General features: G+C 33.9%; 2 protein-coding genes across 3 annotated transcripts in view; one reads left to right on the forward strand and one right to left on the reverse strand.

Annotated features, from left to right (window-relative positions):
- LOC135847330 (adenylate kinase isoenzyme 1-like) overlaps nt 1-20,504 on the forward strand; it is a 69,725-nt gene that overhangs the window by 38,218 nt on the left and 11,003 nt on the right. Inside the window, exon 1 of one of the 2 annotated variants that reach the window (XM_065366801.1) lies at nt 3,646-3,773. The exons of the other annotated variant lie outside the window; for it this stretch is intronic. Within the exon in view, the coding sequence (XP_065222873.1) occupies nt 3,762-3,773 (12 nt within the window). The 5' untranslated portion in view covers nt 3,646-3,761. Of the gene's footprint in view, nt 1-3,645; nt 3,774-20,504 lie in introns of those variants that run through there. 2 annotated transcript variants of the gene reach the window in all.
- LOC135847333 (protein Skeletor, isoforms B/C) overlaps nt 856-20,504 on the reverse strand; it is a 76,006-nt gene continuing 56,357 nt past the window's right edge. The window contains exons 6-15 of the mRNA XM_065366805.1: nt 10,417-10,655; nt 9,804-9,987; nt 9,185-9,205; nt 8,373-8,551; nt 7,945-8,285; nt 7,688-7,858; nt 7,510-7,608; nt 3,642-3,797; nt 3,233-3,396; nt 856-3,121 (exon numbers count right to left, since the gene is read on the reverse strand). Of these exons, the coding sequence (XP_065222877.1) occupies nt 2,954-3,121; nt 3,233-3,396; nt 3,642-3,797; nt 7,510-7,608; nt 7,688-7,858; nt 7,945-8,285; nt 8,373-8,551; nt 9,185-9,205; nt 9,804-9,987; nt 10,417-10,655 (1,722 nt within the window). The 3' untranslated portion in view covers nt 856-2,953. The remainder of the gene's footprint in view (nt 3,122-3,232; nt 3,397-3,641; nt 3,798-7,509; nt 7,609-7,687; nt 7,859-7,944; nt 8,286-8,372; nt 8,552-9,184; nt 9,206-9,803; nt 9,988-10,416; nt 10,656-20,504) is intronic.

Below are 20,504 nucleotides of genomic sequence, written 5' to 3' on the forward strand. Positions count from 1 at the left end.
CTTTTTTTTGCATTTTTGACAAAAAATGAGTCTTTTTTACAATTTTTACAAAAAGTAGTATTTTATGCAATTTTGACAAAAAAGTAGATTCTTTTGCGGCAAAAAAGCCAAAATTCCTAAAAATTTTGAACAAAAATTTTTTTGCAATTTTGACAAAAAAATGGGTATTTTTTACAATTTTTACAAAAAGTAGTATTTTATGCAATTTTGATAAAAAAGTATATTCTTTTGCGACAAAAAAGCCAAAATTCCTAAAAATTTTGAACAAAAATTTTTTTGCAATTTTGACAAAAAATGGGTGTTTTTTACAATTTTTACAAAAAGTAGTATTTTATGCAATTTTGATAAAAAAGTAGATTCTTTTGCGACAAAAAAGCCAAAATTCCTAAAAATTTCGAACAAAAATTTTTTTGCAATTTTGACAAAAAAACTAAGAATTTTTGGCAGTTTTGACAAAAATGCTTCTTTTCTACTGTTTTTGCAATTTAGTAGGATTTCTTACAACTTGGCAAAAAATGAGTCGTTTTTAAAGTTTTTACAAAAAATAAAATTTGTGCGATTTTTTAAAAAAAAAGTAAAAAATTTTTGGTGTGTCATCTTGATAGAAAACTGTCAGTTTTTCTGAAATTTTGGCAATTTTGATAATTCTGACAACAAACAATTTTTCTTGGTAATTTTAATCAATGAAAAAGATTTTTTTGAAATTAAAAACAAGTCTTTTGAAAAGAGAACAGGTCTTTTCTACAATTTTGACCAAAAACTGTTCTTCTGTCCACTGTAGTCCGGGAAATATTAACAATCTTTGAATGATTATATTCTAATGCAACAAAACACGCTCAATTAAAAAATCATAAATTTTGTGATGTGTTCTCCTTTCCTTTCTTTTACATCATTCGGCTAATAACGTTTACATCCTTTACAATGGTCTGTTTGGAAAAGAAAACAAGAACAATGCTCTACTTTTTAAAATATTGTAGTTGAATACCTATTTTTTTAAAAAGTCACTCAATATTCTTGACTATTTAAGCTATTTTTTCACTTTACCTTCCTCCCATCCTTTTTACGTATCCTTCTAATGTCACAAGTCACAAAATATTCATGCATTCGAGTAGGTGAATTCCCCCCCCCCCCTCAAAAAAAAGTAATTACTTTCAATAATATCTGACATTCATTTAAAAATCACTAATTAGCTCTCGTGACTCAGTTAGGTATTGATTTACATTTTTTGTATCAGAACATACAATCAGGTATCTATTTTTTTTTTTTTTTTGTAAAATTAACAAGGAAAAAAAACATTGAAAAAAATGGGTGTAAAGACTCCTCTCAAAGGAAAGTTTTAAATCATGGATATGTTTTTTTTGCTCAAGTTAATTCAACTTTTGTACCTGATTCCGAATTTTAAAAAAGTCTGACAAAATATTAGAAAGTAATTTTTGAAAATTTGGAAGACATAATTTTACTAATTCATTAATTTATCTTCTCAGGTCCGACATAACGTCAGAAAATTAACAGGTTCTTTTTTCCAAGTTTTCAAAAGTCAATCTCACATCGATTGATCAATTTTCTTTCGTTTTTCAAAGTCTGGCATAATGTCAGAAAGTCAAAAAATGTATTTTTCAGTCAAGTTTTCAAAAATCAGCATCTCTGAGAGCCAATCAATTTTCTTCCAAATTTTAAAAAATCTGGCAAACTTAAAGTTAGAAACTCAACTGATTTTTTTTTCGTTTTCAAAAAGTCAGCTCCGCAAAAACATATCCATGTCGAAATTCTAAAGCATAAAATTATTATCTAATAAAAACATATAAGTATAAGAAAAACAAAACCTTTCTGGCACAATTCACTACGATAAAACTAAAATTATTAAATTTACTGACTTAGAATTTTCTTTGGTAATTACATAAGTAGGTAATAAATAATTTGGTAAATATAAAAATTATTGTCCAATTATATAGGTCTTTTTGTTTCTTCCTTTTTTCTTAAAAGAAAGGTGTGAGTATTGAGCAAAAAAATATGGTCTTGATGTTACGAATTCAAAATTATTGTCGTCGTTTCAAGAGTCAATACTTTACAAATAGGTATAAGTATTTTTTTAACAAAAAAAAAATTAATTATTCATACTGTAACTTAGTTAGTAACTATTCGAATACAAAGAGAAAAAACAGGATAATAATAACAATAAAAATAAACGAATTCAAAAAATGAAATAAACATTCTCATAAAGAAGGAGGAAAATAATGTAAACTTGAAAATATTCCTTTATCAAGTTAAATTCAAAATAATGAAACAGTTCAAAGAAAACAAGTATGAAAAGCTTTTATAATTACCCTAAGATAAAATTTGCCTTGGGCGATGAAGCGTTTCATCGAATTGAAATAGGAATTTCAGAGAGTAGAAAAAAGAAGAGGGTATTTATTTCCCCAAAGTATATCTGTAGTTCATTTCAGTAATATTATAAACGAAATTGCCCACGAATCATTATTAGATAAGTCAAAAAAAATGTTTCTACCAAAAAAACAAGCACTAACATTTTCAGAAAAATTCGATGAAACACTTCCAAAAAAAATATATAAAATATATACAAATAAAATTACAAAACGGGAAAAAAAATAAAATAAATAACGAACCTATACAAATCACAAAAAATTATTGTCCAAGTTGTATAAGAATCACTTTTCAAAAGCGATCTACAAACGTTGAAAATATTTACGTAGCAGGTCGATATGTATCCAATGATATTGTAAATACTTACTAAAGAGAGGAAAAAATATATGTCATGGTTATTAAAACAAGAACTTGTTTAACTACTAAATATTAAAAATGTCAATATTCAATATTTTCACAAACTAATTGATAAAATTGCCCGTTATTTTATATAGAATTAAAATTGACCATGTTTACGGTTAGATAAATTTTACGCGCGCGACATCGACATAATATCATTGAACACATATTTTTAGAGTAAAAAATTGATAAATTTGTACGAAAAAAAGTATAAAATAAGTGTAATATTTATTGTCCATTCGTTGCTAATCACATTGGCGTGATTTTTGTTCTTTTTCACCGTAGGCACGGTGGGATCTTCGACGTATATTTTCCAGCCCATGTAACCGTGAACGTAGCACTATGTAAAATAGATTACGAATATTAGGTACTACTCACAATTACCATATAGGATGAACCTACACTTTGTCGTAAAATGTCAAAGTTTATGCCTATATACGACTACACGAACCTGATAATATAATAAGTTGGGCGTTTCGTAATCAACGGTCCAATTTAAATACGCTGGTTCGCCGGGATCGCATCGTAATTCCAAAGTTTTAAAGAATTGTTCGAAGGTATCGTATAGTGTCGTTTGATCTGTCGTTTTGTAAGCCCATTCGCAATATCTTCCAGCTGAAATTATATATTCGAATTATTATCTTGCATAATTTACACAACATGTAGGCCTAACCAGCATGATTTAAAATTGCAACAATGTTTACGTTAGAAAAAATAAACAAAATTACATCATTACTCGAGTTTGAATCAGTAAACAAATACTTATTCAATAATGCCCAACAGATTCATTTTTATGAAATCACGTTGTCGAGTTGGATTTTAAAAAACAGTTGGAAATTCTATGTGGTATATTATGGTACCTGTATTTGGTAGTGGATTCCCTTCGCTGTCGTAGCTTATACCGCCGAAAATGCGTTGATCTTTTTGTTCTTCTTCGGATTTTTGTCCAAAAGCTCCTTCCGCGTTATCGGTGATATAAAATGGATGATACTGTAAGTCATTTCCTGGTATATTTCCTGTAAAGTAGATTATGAAATTACATATTAAGTAGGTACCTATTAAATGAGTCAAGTATGATATTTGACAAAATTCAATACCCTGCAGCTAAAATTTTAGAAGCCAAAGTGCATTTTTTCGATTTTTGATAAATTTTTGAAAATCAATTTGATTTGTCTCAAAAATGGGGAAAATATCAAAATGTCATGAAATTGACCTAGGCAGCTAAAATTTGGTATGTACCTTTCTTTCGACTACACAAATAGATTGGAGATGGTTTTGAACCGTTTTGAGAAGTTCTGGAGCTTCCAGTAGATTTTTGCAAGTTGACATTTCCACAAAATACAAATAGGTACTTAATATGTAGGTTAGGGTGAGTCAGGTTGCATTTTTTTTGAAATGTTGAAGTCTTACCCGCTTAAAATGTTCATTTTTGGTTCAAATGGAACCCCTTAAATTTTTGTTGAAAAATATTAATATTTAGTGGTGGCGCAAACGTGTTGAATGTTGAGAGATACGAGCGCGCGCAAGCACAATACTTCCCACGATGGCGCCGCGGGAAACGCAACGAAGCTTGACGGGGGGTTCATTCGGCGCAACTATAATGAGAGTGGCATCCCCACTACAACTCATCAAGTGATTCCAATCTTTCTTGGATTTTTAAATCAACAACAACAAAGTATTGATTATGATTTTTCAGCTTTAGAATTCATTTGAACCCAAATTGTGGAATTCAGAAATCAAAACATTCCATTTTCACTAATTAACAGCTTTAAAATGAATAATAGTTATAAAACATAACCTAAAAGTGCTGAATCTTATATAACAGTCATCTTTCAATGTAAATTCATCCTATATCTACATTACACTCATTTTTTCCTACAGTTGCTGAGTAGAATAGAATATTACAGCCTCAAATTCATATTTTTTTTTTACTTTTCAAATTTTTTGTATTTTCACCTTAAATCAGCTTTGTGATTGAAAAATTGTTATTGAATCTCCATTAATACACATCTTAAGAACCCCACCAAGGACTAGACTTACTTATCATGCATCGTAGAGGGGGTAACGTTTTGTAAGACTGCTTCAATCCAGCGAGGGAACGCAACGCTACATTCCCCGGTGCGCAACCGTGGGAAGTTTTCACTTGACGCGCTCCTAACTTCTCAACATTCAACTCATCTGCGCCACCAGTAAATATTATTTTTTTTTGCTGAAATTTTATATGATGTCTTTTTAGACATAAATGAACGTTTTTAGGGGGTAAGACTTCGAAAAAGTGGGAAAAAAATGTTTCCCATGTAAAGCTGACTCACCCTAATGTAGGTGTAGGTACCCAATAAAGTTGAAAAGTTTAAATTTGGCTACCTACTATGTACCCTGATCGCAACATGCTGAGCTGATTAAAGATATTTCGAAGCTGTTCTGGAGCCTCCAGTAACATTTTGGAAATTCCAGTTTGAAAAAAAAACAAAAAAAAACGCCAATAGGATTATGCTTGAGATGAGTGCTTGTTTCTCCAGCGATTTATCAATTAAAAATTTGAAAAATTTGGGATTTCCTAAAACTTGCTGGAGGCTCTAGAATATCTTAAAACCACCTCTCAATTGATTTAACATCATTAAAATTAGGGTATAAAGTGAATTTCAGCTTTCCGTTTTTATTTGGTAAAATTTTGAGAAAATTTCAACTTTCAAAAATCTGCTGGAGGCTTCAAAATATCTTGAAACCACCTCTCAATTGATTTAACATCATTAAAATTAGGGTATAAAGTGAATTTCAGCTTTCCGTTTTCATTTGGTAAAATTTTGAGAAAATGTCAACTTTTAAAAATCTGCTGGGGGCTCCAGAACTGCTCGAAACGGTTCGAAATCGTTCTTAATAGATTTGGAGAGGTGAAAATAGGGTAGGTATAGAGACGTATCAACGTTCAGCTTTCTTTAGGTCAATTTGATAAAATTTTGAGTTTTTCACGTTTTCAGCAAAAATTTGGTTGAGAAAAATTCGATTACCATGAAATTTTGATTGGTCAAGTATTTTTTCAAGCTCTTTCGATCTGATTTTTCTCCCAGTTGGGATTTCTATCTTCAGAAAATTTATCTGAGCACTACAAAATAAAATGAGAATTTTTTTTTCTATTTTAAAAGATTTTTTCAATTTTACGAAAAGGTGGAAAGAGTAGCAAAAGTGATAGAGAGGAGAGAGAGGGTTCAATTACGAGTTACAGTAGATCGAAAGAACAGGAGATATTACTTTGAATAGGCCATCATAAACATTGTTCAGGATGCACGAAAAATCTGTTGGGAAAATTGGCATAGAAAACATTGCAAATGACATTTAAAAATGCAGAAAAATGTTTGAAAATGGGTAAAATATTGCGAAAGTTATTTACGCAGCCGTAAAATTGCTCAGACATGGAAAAACCTTGGTTAAATTAACGTGAAAATAGCAGGAAATATCGTAAAGAATTATAATTACGTGTTTGATATGTCTTTCAAAAGTATTTAAATGTGAAAAATTGTTCAAAGTTTGAATAAATTGATCTAAAATTGCGTAAAGATTGCAAAAATTATTGGAAACATCATAAAAGTGGCTCAAAGTGCGTGAAAATTTCATCAAAGTAATATGAAAATCAGCAAAGAGAAAACCAGGCTTAAAAAAAATCACGAAACTTCTCAAAATGTGAAAGAAATTTTTACAGTATAGTCAAAAGATGAAATACGAGTATAATTTAAAATGCATAAGATTCTACTATAATAATAGCGAAAAATATAGTGAAAATTAGCCGACAGCTTACGAAGGCAGTTGACCTTGGGGAGCCATACTAACAGGTCAATGACTTTACAGAGTCCAGGCAGGCAGACAGACGTCTTTAGAGGTAGGTCAGTGACCTTGAAAGTCCAAACACAGGGGTTAATGACCTTAAGAGGCCACACCACATTGGACAGCCAAACATGAAATCAGACACCCTAGAAAGACCAGACAGATAGACGGATGGACAACTATGTAAGGATGGAGAATGAGGTCAATGGCCTTAAGAAGCCAGCTCAGACGGGTCAATGACCTTCAGAAGCCACGCAGCCAAGCATACGACCTTGGACAGTCAGACTGGTACTCATGACAGCCTCACGAGGTCAGATTGGCAAACATACATCTTTAGAGGTAGGTCAGTGACCTTGAAAGTCCAAACACAGGGGTTGATGACCTTAAGCGGCCAGACCACATTGGACAGCCAAACATGAAAACAGACAACCTAGAAAGACCAGACAGATAGACGGATGGACAACTATGTGATGATGAAGAATGAGGTCAATGACCTTGAGAAGCCTTCGGAGTCTAGCAGACGACCTTGTACAGTCAGACAGGTACTCATGACAGCCTCAAGAGACCAGATTGGCAGACAGACGGCTTTGGAAAGCTAGGCAGGTAGGTCAGTGACCTTAAGAGCCCAGACAGGTGGGTCACTGACCTCTTTTACCCGATTTTTTTGGAAATCAAAAGAATCCAAAAAATGCAAAGGCATTAGCTCATGCATTTTTCTGGAGGAAATGACTTTTGGTACCGAATCGATTCAAAATTTGGGCTGAGGGGGTTTTTCGGGACAGTTGATTTATTTCCGGGGTCAGATTTTCACCATCGCACTCACTTCTAACAGTAAATGCCCAATTTTCGACAATATAAATGCAAATAAGACGCAATTAAAGCAAAAAAAAATCAAAAGAATCGATTTACCTCCTTCTACGATGAAAGTATACGTTTTGCCCCTCTCGACGTGCAATTCTGGCATCAATTTACCATTTATGTACCAAGCAATACCCAAAGATGGTTTTTCTGAAAATATAACACAAATTAGGTAAAATAAAATTAGAGTAAAAGTTTAAGATCAGTACTTCGAAAAAATATACTAAACTGGTCATAGCTGAAAATCCTTTTCTACCTCCACTAGGACCTATTATCACAGAGAACACATTCGCATTCCTGATGACACTTCTGGGCCACGGTTTTCTAGGCGTATCGTCATCAGATTCAATAGGTGAACAGGCAAAATCACCGATCGATCCAAAATCGAGAAACGTATTTTCTAAAAATTCAAAAAAGAAATAACAATATCACTAACAATTTAGGCATATTAAAATAGGTATAACCGAAACACTTTCTAGAACTTACCTATAGTCTTATCAGCCAAAGCATGTGCGTTCGGTTCACTTCTAGCGTTTAAAGGTCCGATGGCAGCGATTACATTGGTCTTGACGCCCATTAAAATAGGCTTATCTGTTAACGCCTCGTTGGTATGTAATATTCGTTCGTAAATTACAGTCGTGATACCGTGTCTTCTTTCGCCGTAAATTAGTTTCACGTCGTTTCTGCCGTTGATCACTTCGTCGGGGCAAACACCACTTTTACCATCGCAGGGACTCGAAGCCGAAATATAGTAATCTTCGGCGTGGAATTTACCACTATTCTCATCGTAAAAAGCTACAACAACGTCGCTACCAATCATCGATGACCTGCGAAAAAAAAATTGTCGCGTTAGTTTCTTTTCCCATAAGAATCAATAAGAACTTATCAAGGATGTATTTGAAAGGAAAACTTACTTGTTAGGATCTCCACTGATTCCGAATGCGATATATTGATCGATCCTGATTGCCGATGATAACCTGACTTGTAATCGATCCTCGCGAACCTGCCATTGCACTTGTAACCGTTCTGATAGCATTTCTCTACAGTTGCTCATCTCTTTTCGCTTGTCTGGATTTGTTGTCGTACTACTCGTCTGTTGGAGGCAAATCAATAATTTTTTTTTTTTTTTCAAAAAAAGTAATAGCCAACGATGAAATTTCTACCGTGCTTTCTAATGTGTTTAAAATTTATCTTTTTTCTTTATTTTACAACGTTGGGTATGTACATATTTACAAATATCAGCTCGAAGATTAAAATGAACTCACTTCAAATAGGTACAAAATAAGTGTCCACATTTTTATAATTCCAATTTCCATTGTGCAAAAATTAAGAGAAGGATGCACACAAAATACTGTGGAAATGGTCAAATAAGTGCTTTTAAAATATCAAAAAAAATGATCCCATGATTATAAAAAGAATGTTTGAAACTCATGAAAGTCATAATATAAATTTTAAAAGTAATTCAGGATTCAAAAATTTCCTCAAAATTGTCATTGGGGCAGAAAAATTTCAAGTTGACCATAAATTTCTTCAAAATAAAAAACATGGAAGAGTAAAAACTTTTTAATTATTTTTTTATTTTCAATTTTTTAATTTTTTTAATATTTAGATGGCAGATTTTAGTTTTTTCTAGGTCAGAATTAGTTTTAATGCCCCTGAACGGATAGGTTTTTTTTGTGTATTGTTCTAAATTCATTTTTAAAAATATGGTTTTAATACAACTTACCGGATTATACCACCAAGGAGGCTATTTCGAAAGCATGCAATAAGAAAATAAATTAAGATCAGGAATATATACAAATGTACAATACTTATAACATAGAAGATAATGTACACGTTTATCAACATCAAGCTACAAATTTTCAAATATTTCAATTTTTAAAACTAAGCATCCAAAAAAAAATTTAAGAAAACTTTTTAGAAATAAACAACGTTACGAGGTCTCTTCGTGAACTTTTCGATCCCAAAAAATGACTTCAGAATGAAAAATTATTCTAATATGTAATAACAATTAAACAAAAAAAATCCAGATCAAAGTTGAAAGTGTATTTAAAAATTGAAAATGGTGAATGGTAAATATGTAGAACTATCAAATACGAGTAATAAATAAATAAAATGAAAAATCACACCCATTCAGTATCACATAATCGGTGGTAAGTACGATAAAGTCAAGTCTGCCAATGATAGATATTACCTCTCATCATTGCATTAGGCAAATATTATCGGTGCATTAAAAATAAAAATACTATCACCCTGTGTTTCAAGAACTAAACACCGCATATACCGCACAATTTCATTACAAAGCGAACTAGTTTGCCAAGATATCCCGCATCTAGGTTTCTTACAGAAATTTTCGTCTGGCCCAAGCTAGGTGGCACTTCTAAATCCTTCGGTACCATGACGTGGCCAAAATTATGAGTGTATTTGATGCAATATATCGCTAACCAATCGATGTCGTACACTGTTAAGTCATTTGGCAACTGTAATTCGATATCTTCTCCTTGGTAAGGTCTTTTTAACGGTTCAAGGCTGAAAGAATTAACCGACAAACAAAGCATTTATTAGTCAAGTACCTATATAAAAATGAAAAAACATTCAGCATAAATGACATCTAAGTGAAAAAAGCATCCGAATCAACAAACCAGACTTAACCAAACCCAATTAACTATCCAACAAAAGAAAAAACTCGTCATTAAACGTAAAAAGTAAAAACCATCCGCAAAAGAAATACTCGAGTTTCCACGAAATGAAAAGTTGAAAAAAAACCTACCCACTTAGTTTTTCACAACTTCTTTCGTATAGATGTTTTTCGTAAAAAAAAAAAAAAAACTGTACGTTTAATTAGCCGAGTGATAAAAACTAAGAGGATTTATTATTGTTATTAAATTCTACCCTTCGGTCGACTATTTAATTCTACCTACTTTATAAAATGATTTTTTTTTGAAAAAAAAATATTACCTTCCGAGTTCGTTTGGTACTTTAATTCCTTGAGACGATGGTTCGGAACCGTTTCCGACCAAGAAATAAGTATCAGGTCCTTTACCATCGTAGTGCAGGTTCGGAATGTAAAATGTTTTCGCGTCTAGAATGGTTACATTTCCCGAACGTACTCCGTGGGCGAATCTTTTGAATTCTGGTAATACGCGTGGTCTAGGAGGATCTAAGTCCTTCGGTATGAATACTTCACCAAAGTTCACCTGCCAAATTAAAACGTCAAAGGAATTAAAAATCTAGTGTCGAGTATTTCAAAGGTACCCAAGATGATGAAATAAAATTATCCAGGTTTCAACAATGAACGGATGCCAATTCTTTTCAAGTCAAGAGTATATGAAATAATTGAGAAAAATGCGATATATTGACGGAGAAAAAATTGCGAGAATCGGAACAATGCACGATTTGTAAAAGTTCAACGAATCGTTAAATGAAATAAATACCTTTGGAAATGATCGGATAAAAAGTAAGTAGGTACTGGACGTAGGTACTTATTCATAGAGTATTTATGGAAATTGCGTATATAAAATTCATAGCAAAATGTAAGGGAGAGAGGAGGTCAAGAGGGTAAAATTAATTCAGCAGATTCACACATTTGAATATGATGAAAATTCAAACGATTCTAAAAACCATTTTTATGAACAAAATTGAAACTGGGCACCCCAAAAGTGTTGGAGAATTCGATTTTCATACTTATTTGAGAGTGAACGTCCTTCAAGGGACTCAGTTTGGAGTTTGAGGTCAAATTGTGTGATCAGAACGAAAATCATCATCTCTATAGATTTTGATGTCCATATTGCATTCTTTTTAAAAATTTGTGTTTCAACCCCTCCTCTTTCGAAGGTTTAGTTTTGATTTTAGGATTTCTAGCACTTGGAACTAGGTAGCCATTTTCTTTTAATTTTCAATTTGGTATACATACTTGGCCTTGGCCTCTACCAAATTTTGGCCAGATTTTGAAGAATGAAAAATAAAAAATGTAATATTTTCAATTGCACTAATTTCAAATTTCAATTTAGTTTTTTGATAGGGTGGACAGAAATATTGGGTACCCCTAAAAAAGTTTTCTGCTAAATACTTCGGTTGGTCACAGTGAATGATAATAATGGTAGCACATGATTGGTTGTTAGACTGGAGAGATAACATTTCACCAATCATATGTATCTATTTCACGTTGCCAACCTATATTTTTAATGAAAAACTTTCTTAGGGGTACCCGATATTTCTGTCCACCCTGTATATAGAGCAGGAAAATAACGTAAAAAAGCGAGGGCAAAAAGGAAAAAATTGGCACATAAATTTTTTCTTCGGGAATGTGTTCAGATGAACCCCCTGAACTACCAAAAAAAACCCGAACCTCCTAACCCTGGAGCTAATTTTTTTAGGGGGCTAAAACCGGTTCCGATTTACGTTTTTTGCGATTTACTCCGAAAATACTAGGTTTATGAGAAAAACCACCATGACTAAAAATGTTCCCCTTCAAATTCTCGACAATTTGATACTACGCTCGATACCCATCCCTCAAGAGGGGTGTCTAGAAAAAGGGGTGGAAAGAGTAGGTGTTTGAAAAAAAGTCAGTCCAATAAATTGATCAAAGTTACCACTTGATATTATTCGTTTTCGCTCAAATTTTTTTTACAAAGTCTGCTCACCCAACTATTAATCCCAACACCATTGATTGGTCTTCAACCCTCCCAAGGGGTTGGTGGGGGATGCTTGGTTTTTTATGTAACACACAACTGAATCATATATTTGAAAAACGAATCTGGACATGCGATATATCGAATGGTATGTTTTCGAGGTCGCTGAATACGAATACCAACTTATTTTCTGGGTCCAACTCCTCAAAGCCCCTCTGTGCCCCAAAAAGGGGGTTACAATTTTGAAAAATCGCGTGAAAAGTCGAGTGATATATCAAATGGTATGTTTTCGAGGTCGCTGAGTACGAATATGAACTTATTTTTTGTGTCCTACCCCCAATGCCCCTCTGGGCCCCAACAAGGGGGCCAAAATTTGACAAAATCATCAAAAAGTCGAGTGATATATCAAATGAAATGTTTTTGAGGTCGCCAAGCACAAATGAACTCATTTTTCGGGTCCAACCTCACAATGTCCCTCTTCGCTCCAAAAAAGGGGCCAAATTTTGAAAAATCGTGAAAAGTCGAGTGATAAATATATCGAATGGTGCGTTTTCGGGATTCTATTTTGAAATATTTTATCAATTTATGAGTTTTTTCAGCAAAAAAAGAAACATTACCTATAAATGAATAATATCATTTCAATGAAATTTGACAACACAGTGAAAGTCCTAGTTCCATTATATTTCCTATTGAAAAATAATCAAAACCGGGTAGATGAGTGAGCGTTTTAAAGAAAAATCTTGAGATGTAAAATGTTTTCTTTGCAAAATGAGCGTTCAAACTTTTTGAACAGAGATCCCAATAATACCTTGGTAATGCGAGTAGCTCTACTTACATCTCCCCTCCTCCCGCTGAAAGTTACTCCAATCAGAATTTTTGAGATGACTTTTCAGAATTTTTTCTAAAACAATGGTGTGAATCTTTAAAGAAAAAGATCACACCATGTTTTTTCGTTAACTTTTTTTGGGGCTGAGAACCGTTATGCTTTGGATTCTAAGAATATGTGCTCAGCGATCATGAAAACATACTATTCGATATACTCGTATTTACACGATGTTCAACGACTATTCAAAATTTTATCCTATTTAGAAGGGCGTACAGGAGTTTTGAGGAACTATAAGCAGAAATCAAGTTCATATTCGTATTCAGCGACTTCGAAAACATACCATTCGATATATTTGAGGAGCTTGGAATCAAAACTCACTTTTGCCACCAAAAATCGATATGCGTTTTTTTGTGGATTCGAATAAGTTACTTCTTCAATTTCTCTATCACCCTACAGAATCCATTTTTCCGAATTCGGCCCCAGTTCTTCACAATTTCGTGTTAAAAAGTGCCCTTGGAGTCAAAACTCACTTTTGCCACTGGCAAAAGTGAGTTTTGACTCCAAGCTATAAAAAAAAACTGTATTTTCAAGGTCGCATGGCAGTCTACAAAGCCAAAATGATTCAATTGCAACTTTGGAAGCATTTTCTGATAGTGAAAATGGTAGTTTTGAATTTGGAAGTTATGCAACTGAGGAGGTAAAAAATTGGATGTATTGAGCGCTCAAAACTTTTAAAGCTCTCTGGAGGCGGAACAAAATACTCTACAGAAAAATGAAGTCGAGGAAAATTGTAAAGAATTAAATTTCCAATCGACATAATGACGTTAGTTTTTTTCTAGGGTGCTTAGTTTTCTATATATTGGCAAAAGAAAGTATGATTTTTGGAAAAATTCAGCGCTCAAAACTTTTAAAGCTGTCTGGAGACGGAACGAAGCACTCTACATAAAAATTAAGTCAAGGAAAATTGTAGAGAATTAAATTTCCAATCGACATAATGTCGTTAGTTTTCTTCTAGGAGGCTTATTTTTCGATATATTTGCAAAAGAAAGTAAAATTACCCCACCTTGGAATCAAAACTCACTTTTGCCAAACTTGAAAGCCATACTGCAACGATATGGCAACTTGAAAAAAAAAATTTTCTCATGGAATCCTATTTAGTAGTCTTACTGAAGAGCTCGACACACTTTGCGGCGTTTTTTTCATCAACGCACTAGGCGAAATCAGTTATTGTCGATTTTCTCGAAACTTTGTCCAATGGCAAAAGTGAGTTTTGATTCCAAGCTCCTCATTTATCACTCGACTTTTCACGATTTTTCAAAATTTGGCCCCTTTTTTGGAGCGAAGAGGGACATTGTGAGGTTGGACCCGAAAAATGAGTTCATTTGTGCTTGGCGACCTCAAAAACATTTCATTTGATATATCACTCGACTTTTTGATGATTTTGTCAAATTTTGGCCCCCTTGTTGGGGCCCAGAGGGGCATTGGGGGTAGGACACAAAAAATAAGTTCATATTCGTACTCAGCGACCTCGAAAACATACCATTTGATATATCACTCGACTTTTCACGCGATTTTTCAAAATTGTAACCCCCTTTTTGGGGAACAGAGGGGCTTTGAGGAGTTGGACCCAGAAAATAAGTTGGTATTCGTATTCAGCGACCTCGAAAACATACCATTCGATATATCGCATGTCCAGATTCGTTTTTCAAATATATGATTCAGTTGTGTGTTACATAAAAAACCAAGCATCCCCCACCAACCCCTTGGGAGGGTTGAAGACCAATCAATGGTGTTGGGATTAATAGTTGGGTGAGCAGACTTTGTAAAAAAAATTTGAGCGAAAACGAATAATATCAAGTGGTAACTTTGATCAATTTATTGGACTGACTTTTTTTCAAACACCTACTCTTTCCACCCCTTTTTCTAGACACCCCTCTTGAGGGATGGGTATCGAGCGTAGTATCAAATTGTCGAGAATTTGAAGGGGAACATTTTTAGTCATGGTGGTTTTTCTCATAAACCTAGTATTTTCGGAGTAAATCGCAAAAAACGTAAATCGGAACCGGTTTTAGCCCCCTAAAAAAATTAGCTCCAGGGTTAGGAGGTTCGGGTTTTTTTTGGTAGTTCAGGGGGTTCATCTGAACACATTCCCGAAGAAAAAATTTATGTGCCAATTTTTTCCTTTTTAAAACTGCTATTTGCCTGCTCTAATAAGCCCCCTCAGCTTCACAATAATATCTCAAATTTTAAAAAATTGAATAATTCGTGTGACACTTGTGGTTTGTTGGGTTTTAGGAGTGCGGATTTCAAATTTCAACTCACTTTCTTAATACGAGCACCCACAGCCTAAGTTAGATTCCATATTCTAAAAAAATTGATGATTCCTGTGGTCTATAGTTTGTTGGATTTTCAGAAGTCTTGATTTCTAATTTCAACTCATTTTTGAGGAAAATCGAAGTGAACAAACAAAATATAATACGCTTCGTCGTCGTCTTGGTTCCTTGTCCTTTACAGGACATTGGAAATCGCATTTTTGTGGTACCCTAACAGGGTGAGGCGAATGCCTATTGCCACTGCAATTATTCTGGGGAATCGACGTTGTTTTTAAGCTTTTCACGTACTTAGTAGTTTCCCATTGCTTTCTTACGCTGTCTACGAAGTAGCTCATACATCACTAGCCGGGTTTTTACAACCCTAAAGAAATATGTACCTGATAACGTAATAAGAGTAAGATCCGGAAGCATGTCGGAAGCAAAGAAGATAGGAAGAGGAGTAAGACAGGGATGCGCAATGTCGTGTAGCCTGTTCAACATCTACTTTAATGACATGATAAAAGAATGGCTGAAAACCAAGCCAAAAGGGCTAGACATCAATGACACCCATGTCAATACCCTGCTATTCGCTGATGATCAGGTGGTCTTTGCTGACATGCTGACAATGAAGCATGTCGGAAGCAAAGAAGATAGGAAGAGGAGTAAGACAGGGATGCGCAATGTCGTGTAGCCTGTTCAACATCTACTTTAATGACATGATAAAAGAATGGCTGAAAACCAAGCCAAAAGGGCTAGACATCAATGACACCCATGTCAATACCCTGCTATTCGCTGATGATCAGGTGGTCTTTGCTGACATGCTGACAATGAAGATGACTTGTAGAGAGCGATGTACAACCTTCAGAAAGTAGCAGATAAATATGGAATGAGAATCTCATTGTCAAAAACAAAGGTGAAGACCTTTGAGGGGAAAGAGCCAATACACAGTAAAATTGTTGTAAATGGACTGCCAGTAGAACAAGTCGTCGTCTTGTTATGGTCACACTCCTTTACAGGAGATAGCGTATATGAGGCCACTAGAATCAAATGTCTACTTCTCCATTTTCAAACTTGGTGTACCTATATTTCCATCTATATTAGCCTGTTTCTAGTGTATCTGATAGTTTCTTTCAGGGTCTTACAGGGAGAGTTCACCGGTGAGTTTGTTGTTAACAGCTCCGATCGTTTACTCCCTCTTGTCATTTTTCCTTGAATTTTCCCCTGTAGCGCCAGCATGAAAATACCATTTTCTTGTATTTTATGGGCTAAATACTTTAGCTTTCTGTTCTTGATGTCTTCTACTAAGACTTTCCACTCCACTCCTCTCCTATTTGTGCTAATACTTCCTTGTTGGTAATGAAGTCCTTTCATGAGATCTGTAGTAGCCATTGATAGCACCACACATCTCAAAAGCAGATACTTTCTTCTCACATTCTGCACTCATGGTCCATGTTTCACTAGAATACTTCAGAATGGCCCATATGTAGCATCTCATAATTCTCTTTCTCAGACCTTTTCCCAGCACATTGGCTAGGTTATTAAAGGCACCTTTTGCCATTCCAATCCGTGATTTAATTTCTTTATGATCTCTACCATTGTTATTTATCAGCGCTCCAAGGTATCTGATTAGAATTTACATTTTCAATTTCTTGGGTTCCAATGTTGATTTTGGCCTCTTTGGCATCTTCTTTTATAAATCTCATCACCTTGATTTTGCCTGCATTTATTTTCATTCCATATTTTAATCCAGCGCTGTTGATTCGGTTGATCTTTTTTTGCATCTGCACTTCTGTCCCAGCAAGCGATCACTTTGTCGTCTGCTTTACTTATTTCATTCATTCTCTTGCCGTTGATCTTAATCCCATTTGTTTGATTTGCACTTCTCTCATTATTTCTTCTGCGTAAACATTGAACAACCTAGGTGAGAGGGGGCATCCTTGTCTCACACCTCTCTTTATGAGAACGTTGTACAGAATTGGAAAACTCGCTAATGTGGTTACAGAAAAGTGAGACCCGATGGACTGGAAACTGGAAATGGTAGAAACCGGGTAGATAAAGATTATGAAATGATTTACGCTGGAAAAGACACGAGAACTAAGTCTGGGTATATTAATACATACCAGAATCAGCGATAAAATCAGTACCATAATTTCAAAATCAGTACCATAATTTCAAATCAGAGAGGATAATATTTGTGAGATTGGAGGTCAAGCTGAAACCAATTGTGATAATTCAAGTTTATGCGCCAACAGCAGAAAGCAGTACAGCAGAAATCAACAACTTCTACAATGACCTAGAAGAAGTAATGAGCTGCTTGAAAAATAACGATGTTGTGTTTTTGATGGGAGACTTCAATGCCAATGTCAGGAACGATCATGGCAGCCAAGTTGCGGGGAGGTACGCACTTGGAGAGCAGAACAAAATAGGTGAAATGCTCGTAGAGTTCGCAGAAAGACACGATCTAGTAATATGCAATGCCTGGTTCAAACAGCATGCAAGAAAATTATACACTTGGGCCAGTCCTGGAGATCAAGTCATAAACCAGAAGTACATATTTTATTTTTTTGAACAAACTGAACTAATGTAAATTATTCCTCTAATTAAACCTCACATACAGGGTTGGTTCTCTACATGTAGACTATCTTTGTCAACATAGTCTATGTTTGGTAGCGTAATCTATGTAAACTTCATGTAAAGTAGACTTCCTGTAGACATCGTGGAATGTATGTCAACTTCAAAGTCATGTACATATTCCCAAATAATCTCCCTTCTTGCTAAAAATTGTCGTTTTTTGCAAAAAATTACCCTCACTTTTCAACTGAAAAATTAAAGGAAAAAAATCTTGTAATTTCGGCAAAGATTGTGAAATAGTATAATTTTTTTACTGATACTTAATCAACGATAGGTATCTACTTATTCTGCTAAAATTGTCGGTTTTGCTTTTTTCATGTTTTTTCCTTTCCAAAAGTTGTCAAAAATAAAGTGCTTACCTACTCACTTTTTTTTCTCAAAAATCAATGAAAATTCTTGTTTTTTCTGCCAAATTGCTGAAAATTTCAATTTTTTGCAATAAATTTTAAAAGCCTTACTTTTTTTTACAAATTATTCAAAAGTTTCATTTTTTTACCCAAGAAATGCAAAAAGAAACTCCTATAAAGTCTACCTGCCAACCCTGCCCACATATCAACAATTACTAGAGGAGAAGGTACAAATATGGACCCCCTCTAGCTTTTTGGCTTTACAAGGTAGAAAAAATTATCAAAATTTTTTTTCGAGTATACCATTCGAAAGGCCAAAGACTCTAGTATATTGTGTAAAAAAATTTATTTTTTTTGTTGAAAACTCACGGAGAAATTTGAAATTTAGAAAAGTGACATAAAATGGTACAAATATGGACTCGGGTACAAATATGGACCCCCCTCAAAAAATGAATAAAAAGTTCAGAAAATTGAACAAAAATTTATTTAAAGATGTTTTTCGATGCTTTGGACTTGTCTTCTTTATTAATAACACTTTTCTTGGTATTCTAAAAACCATTGAACCAAAATTAGATGAAAAAAAATTTAGGGGTCCATATTTACACCCATGCAAAAAATTGGCCAAGTTTATGAAAAATGAAAAAATCATTGTTCCATTTTGACACTTTGGACTTGTCTTCTTTGTTAATAACACTTTTCTTGATATTCTAAAAAATATTGAATCAGAATTAGGTAAAAAAATTTAGGGGTCCATATTTATACCCATGCAAAAAATCGGCTCAGTTTATGAAAAATGAAAAAAATTATGAAAATCAGTTGAAGTACAGACAAATATGAAAGTATATTTTGAAAGTACACATTGTTGACATTGTAAGCAACTTACTTCGCTAATAATTTTTTTTTCCAAACTTTATTTGAAGTTGATGAATTACTGAATGAAAAACTTGTAAAATTTTCCATTGGCAAGAAAGTAATGCGCAAAAAAAAACAATTGCTGATGAGAGACCCCCAAGTTAGCATGGATCTGAAATAAGTACATGGATCATCGATACTACACTACTAGTATAATTTTTAGTACCCAGCATGACTGTAGCGCTAGTGGTTGTACACTAAACCATGGGGGGGTCCATATTTGTACCTGGGTCCATAATTGTACCTTCTCCTCTAGTTTTGGGTCATTCTGGAGCCTACAGATATTTTTGAATTTTCTCCAGAAGCTTCAGATGGTTTTGAAAAGGCCAAAAATTAACATTAGAGGTCTATAACCTTGGTGAGTGCTTAATGAGCATCCTCTCGACTGTTTTAGGAAGTTATTGCGAAATTTCACGCAGTGCCAGTTCAATAGTAAATTTTTGACCAATTTCATAAATTCCAGAAAAAAAGAGGGAAAAATCAAATTTTCAAGGAAGGTGTATAACGAGTAGTTTTTCCAGCAAGATATCGTCTGGTATATCTACTTCTGCACAATCACCTGACTCGCAAACAATATAATTTTGACCTTTTTGAAGCCTCCAGCCAGTTTTTAGATTCCTCCAAAAATTGCAAATCGCTTTGCAAGAGCCAAAGGGGTCAAACTGAGATTGCTTCTGAGTCAGATGATCGACTAGATGCACAAAAAAGATGATAGAAGTATGTAAATATCTTGTACATAGAAAACCCCGTTTGTTGAAAATTTTGGAAAATTTTATTTCTAGAATTTACGAATTTGTCAAAAAATTCACTTCTGAACTTGCGCTACTAGAATTTACAATAACCACATAAAGTGATCTTGGCCTTTCCAGAGTGATTTGAAGATTCTGGAGAAAATTGAAGCACCGCTGGAGGCTTCAAAATGACCCAAAACTGGTAGTTGTTGATGTAAGGGAGTTAAATTGAAAGAATTAAGCATTCAAATTTGTTCACTTTTTGCTTCAAAAAATTTATATTTTCATGAAAAAGTTTAAAAATTGTCCTTATAAACGGCTTGTTTGATTTTTTTTAATTTTCAAAAATTTGCAAAAAATTTAAAAGTTAACTTTACGACTTGAAATTTTGGTAAGAGATGCTATTTCGATCTATGGCTTAGTTTCGTTCAAATCGGAGAATGCAGGATCAAAAGTATCTCTTGTCATCTCAATAAAATTTTTAAACTAAAAACAAATCCGGCACTCGATTATGCTCATAACGAATCAATCACCAAATCAAATCTCTCCTTCCCCTTCCCCTCTACATCCAAGCCATCAAACACTACGACACAACACGAAAATGTGCCAACCCCCGAAACAAATTCAATTATCGCTAACTGCACCTATAAAACACA

Source organism: Planococcus citri, chromosome 5 (assembly GCF_950023065.1).
Source record: "Planococcus citri chromosome 5, ihPlaCitr1.1, whole genome shotgun sequence".
NCBI classification, from domain to species: Eukaryota; Metazoa; Arthropoda; class Insecta; order Hemiptera; family Pseudococcidae; genus Planococcus; species Planococcus citri.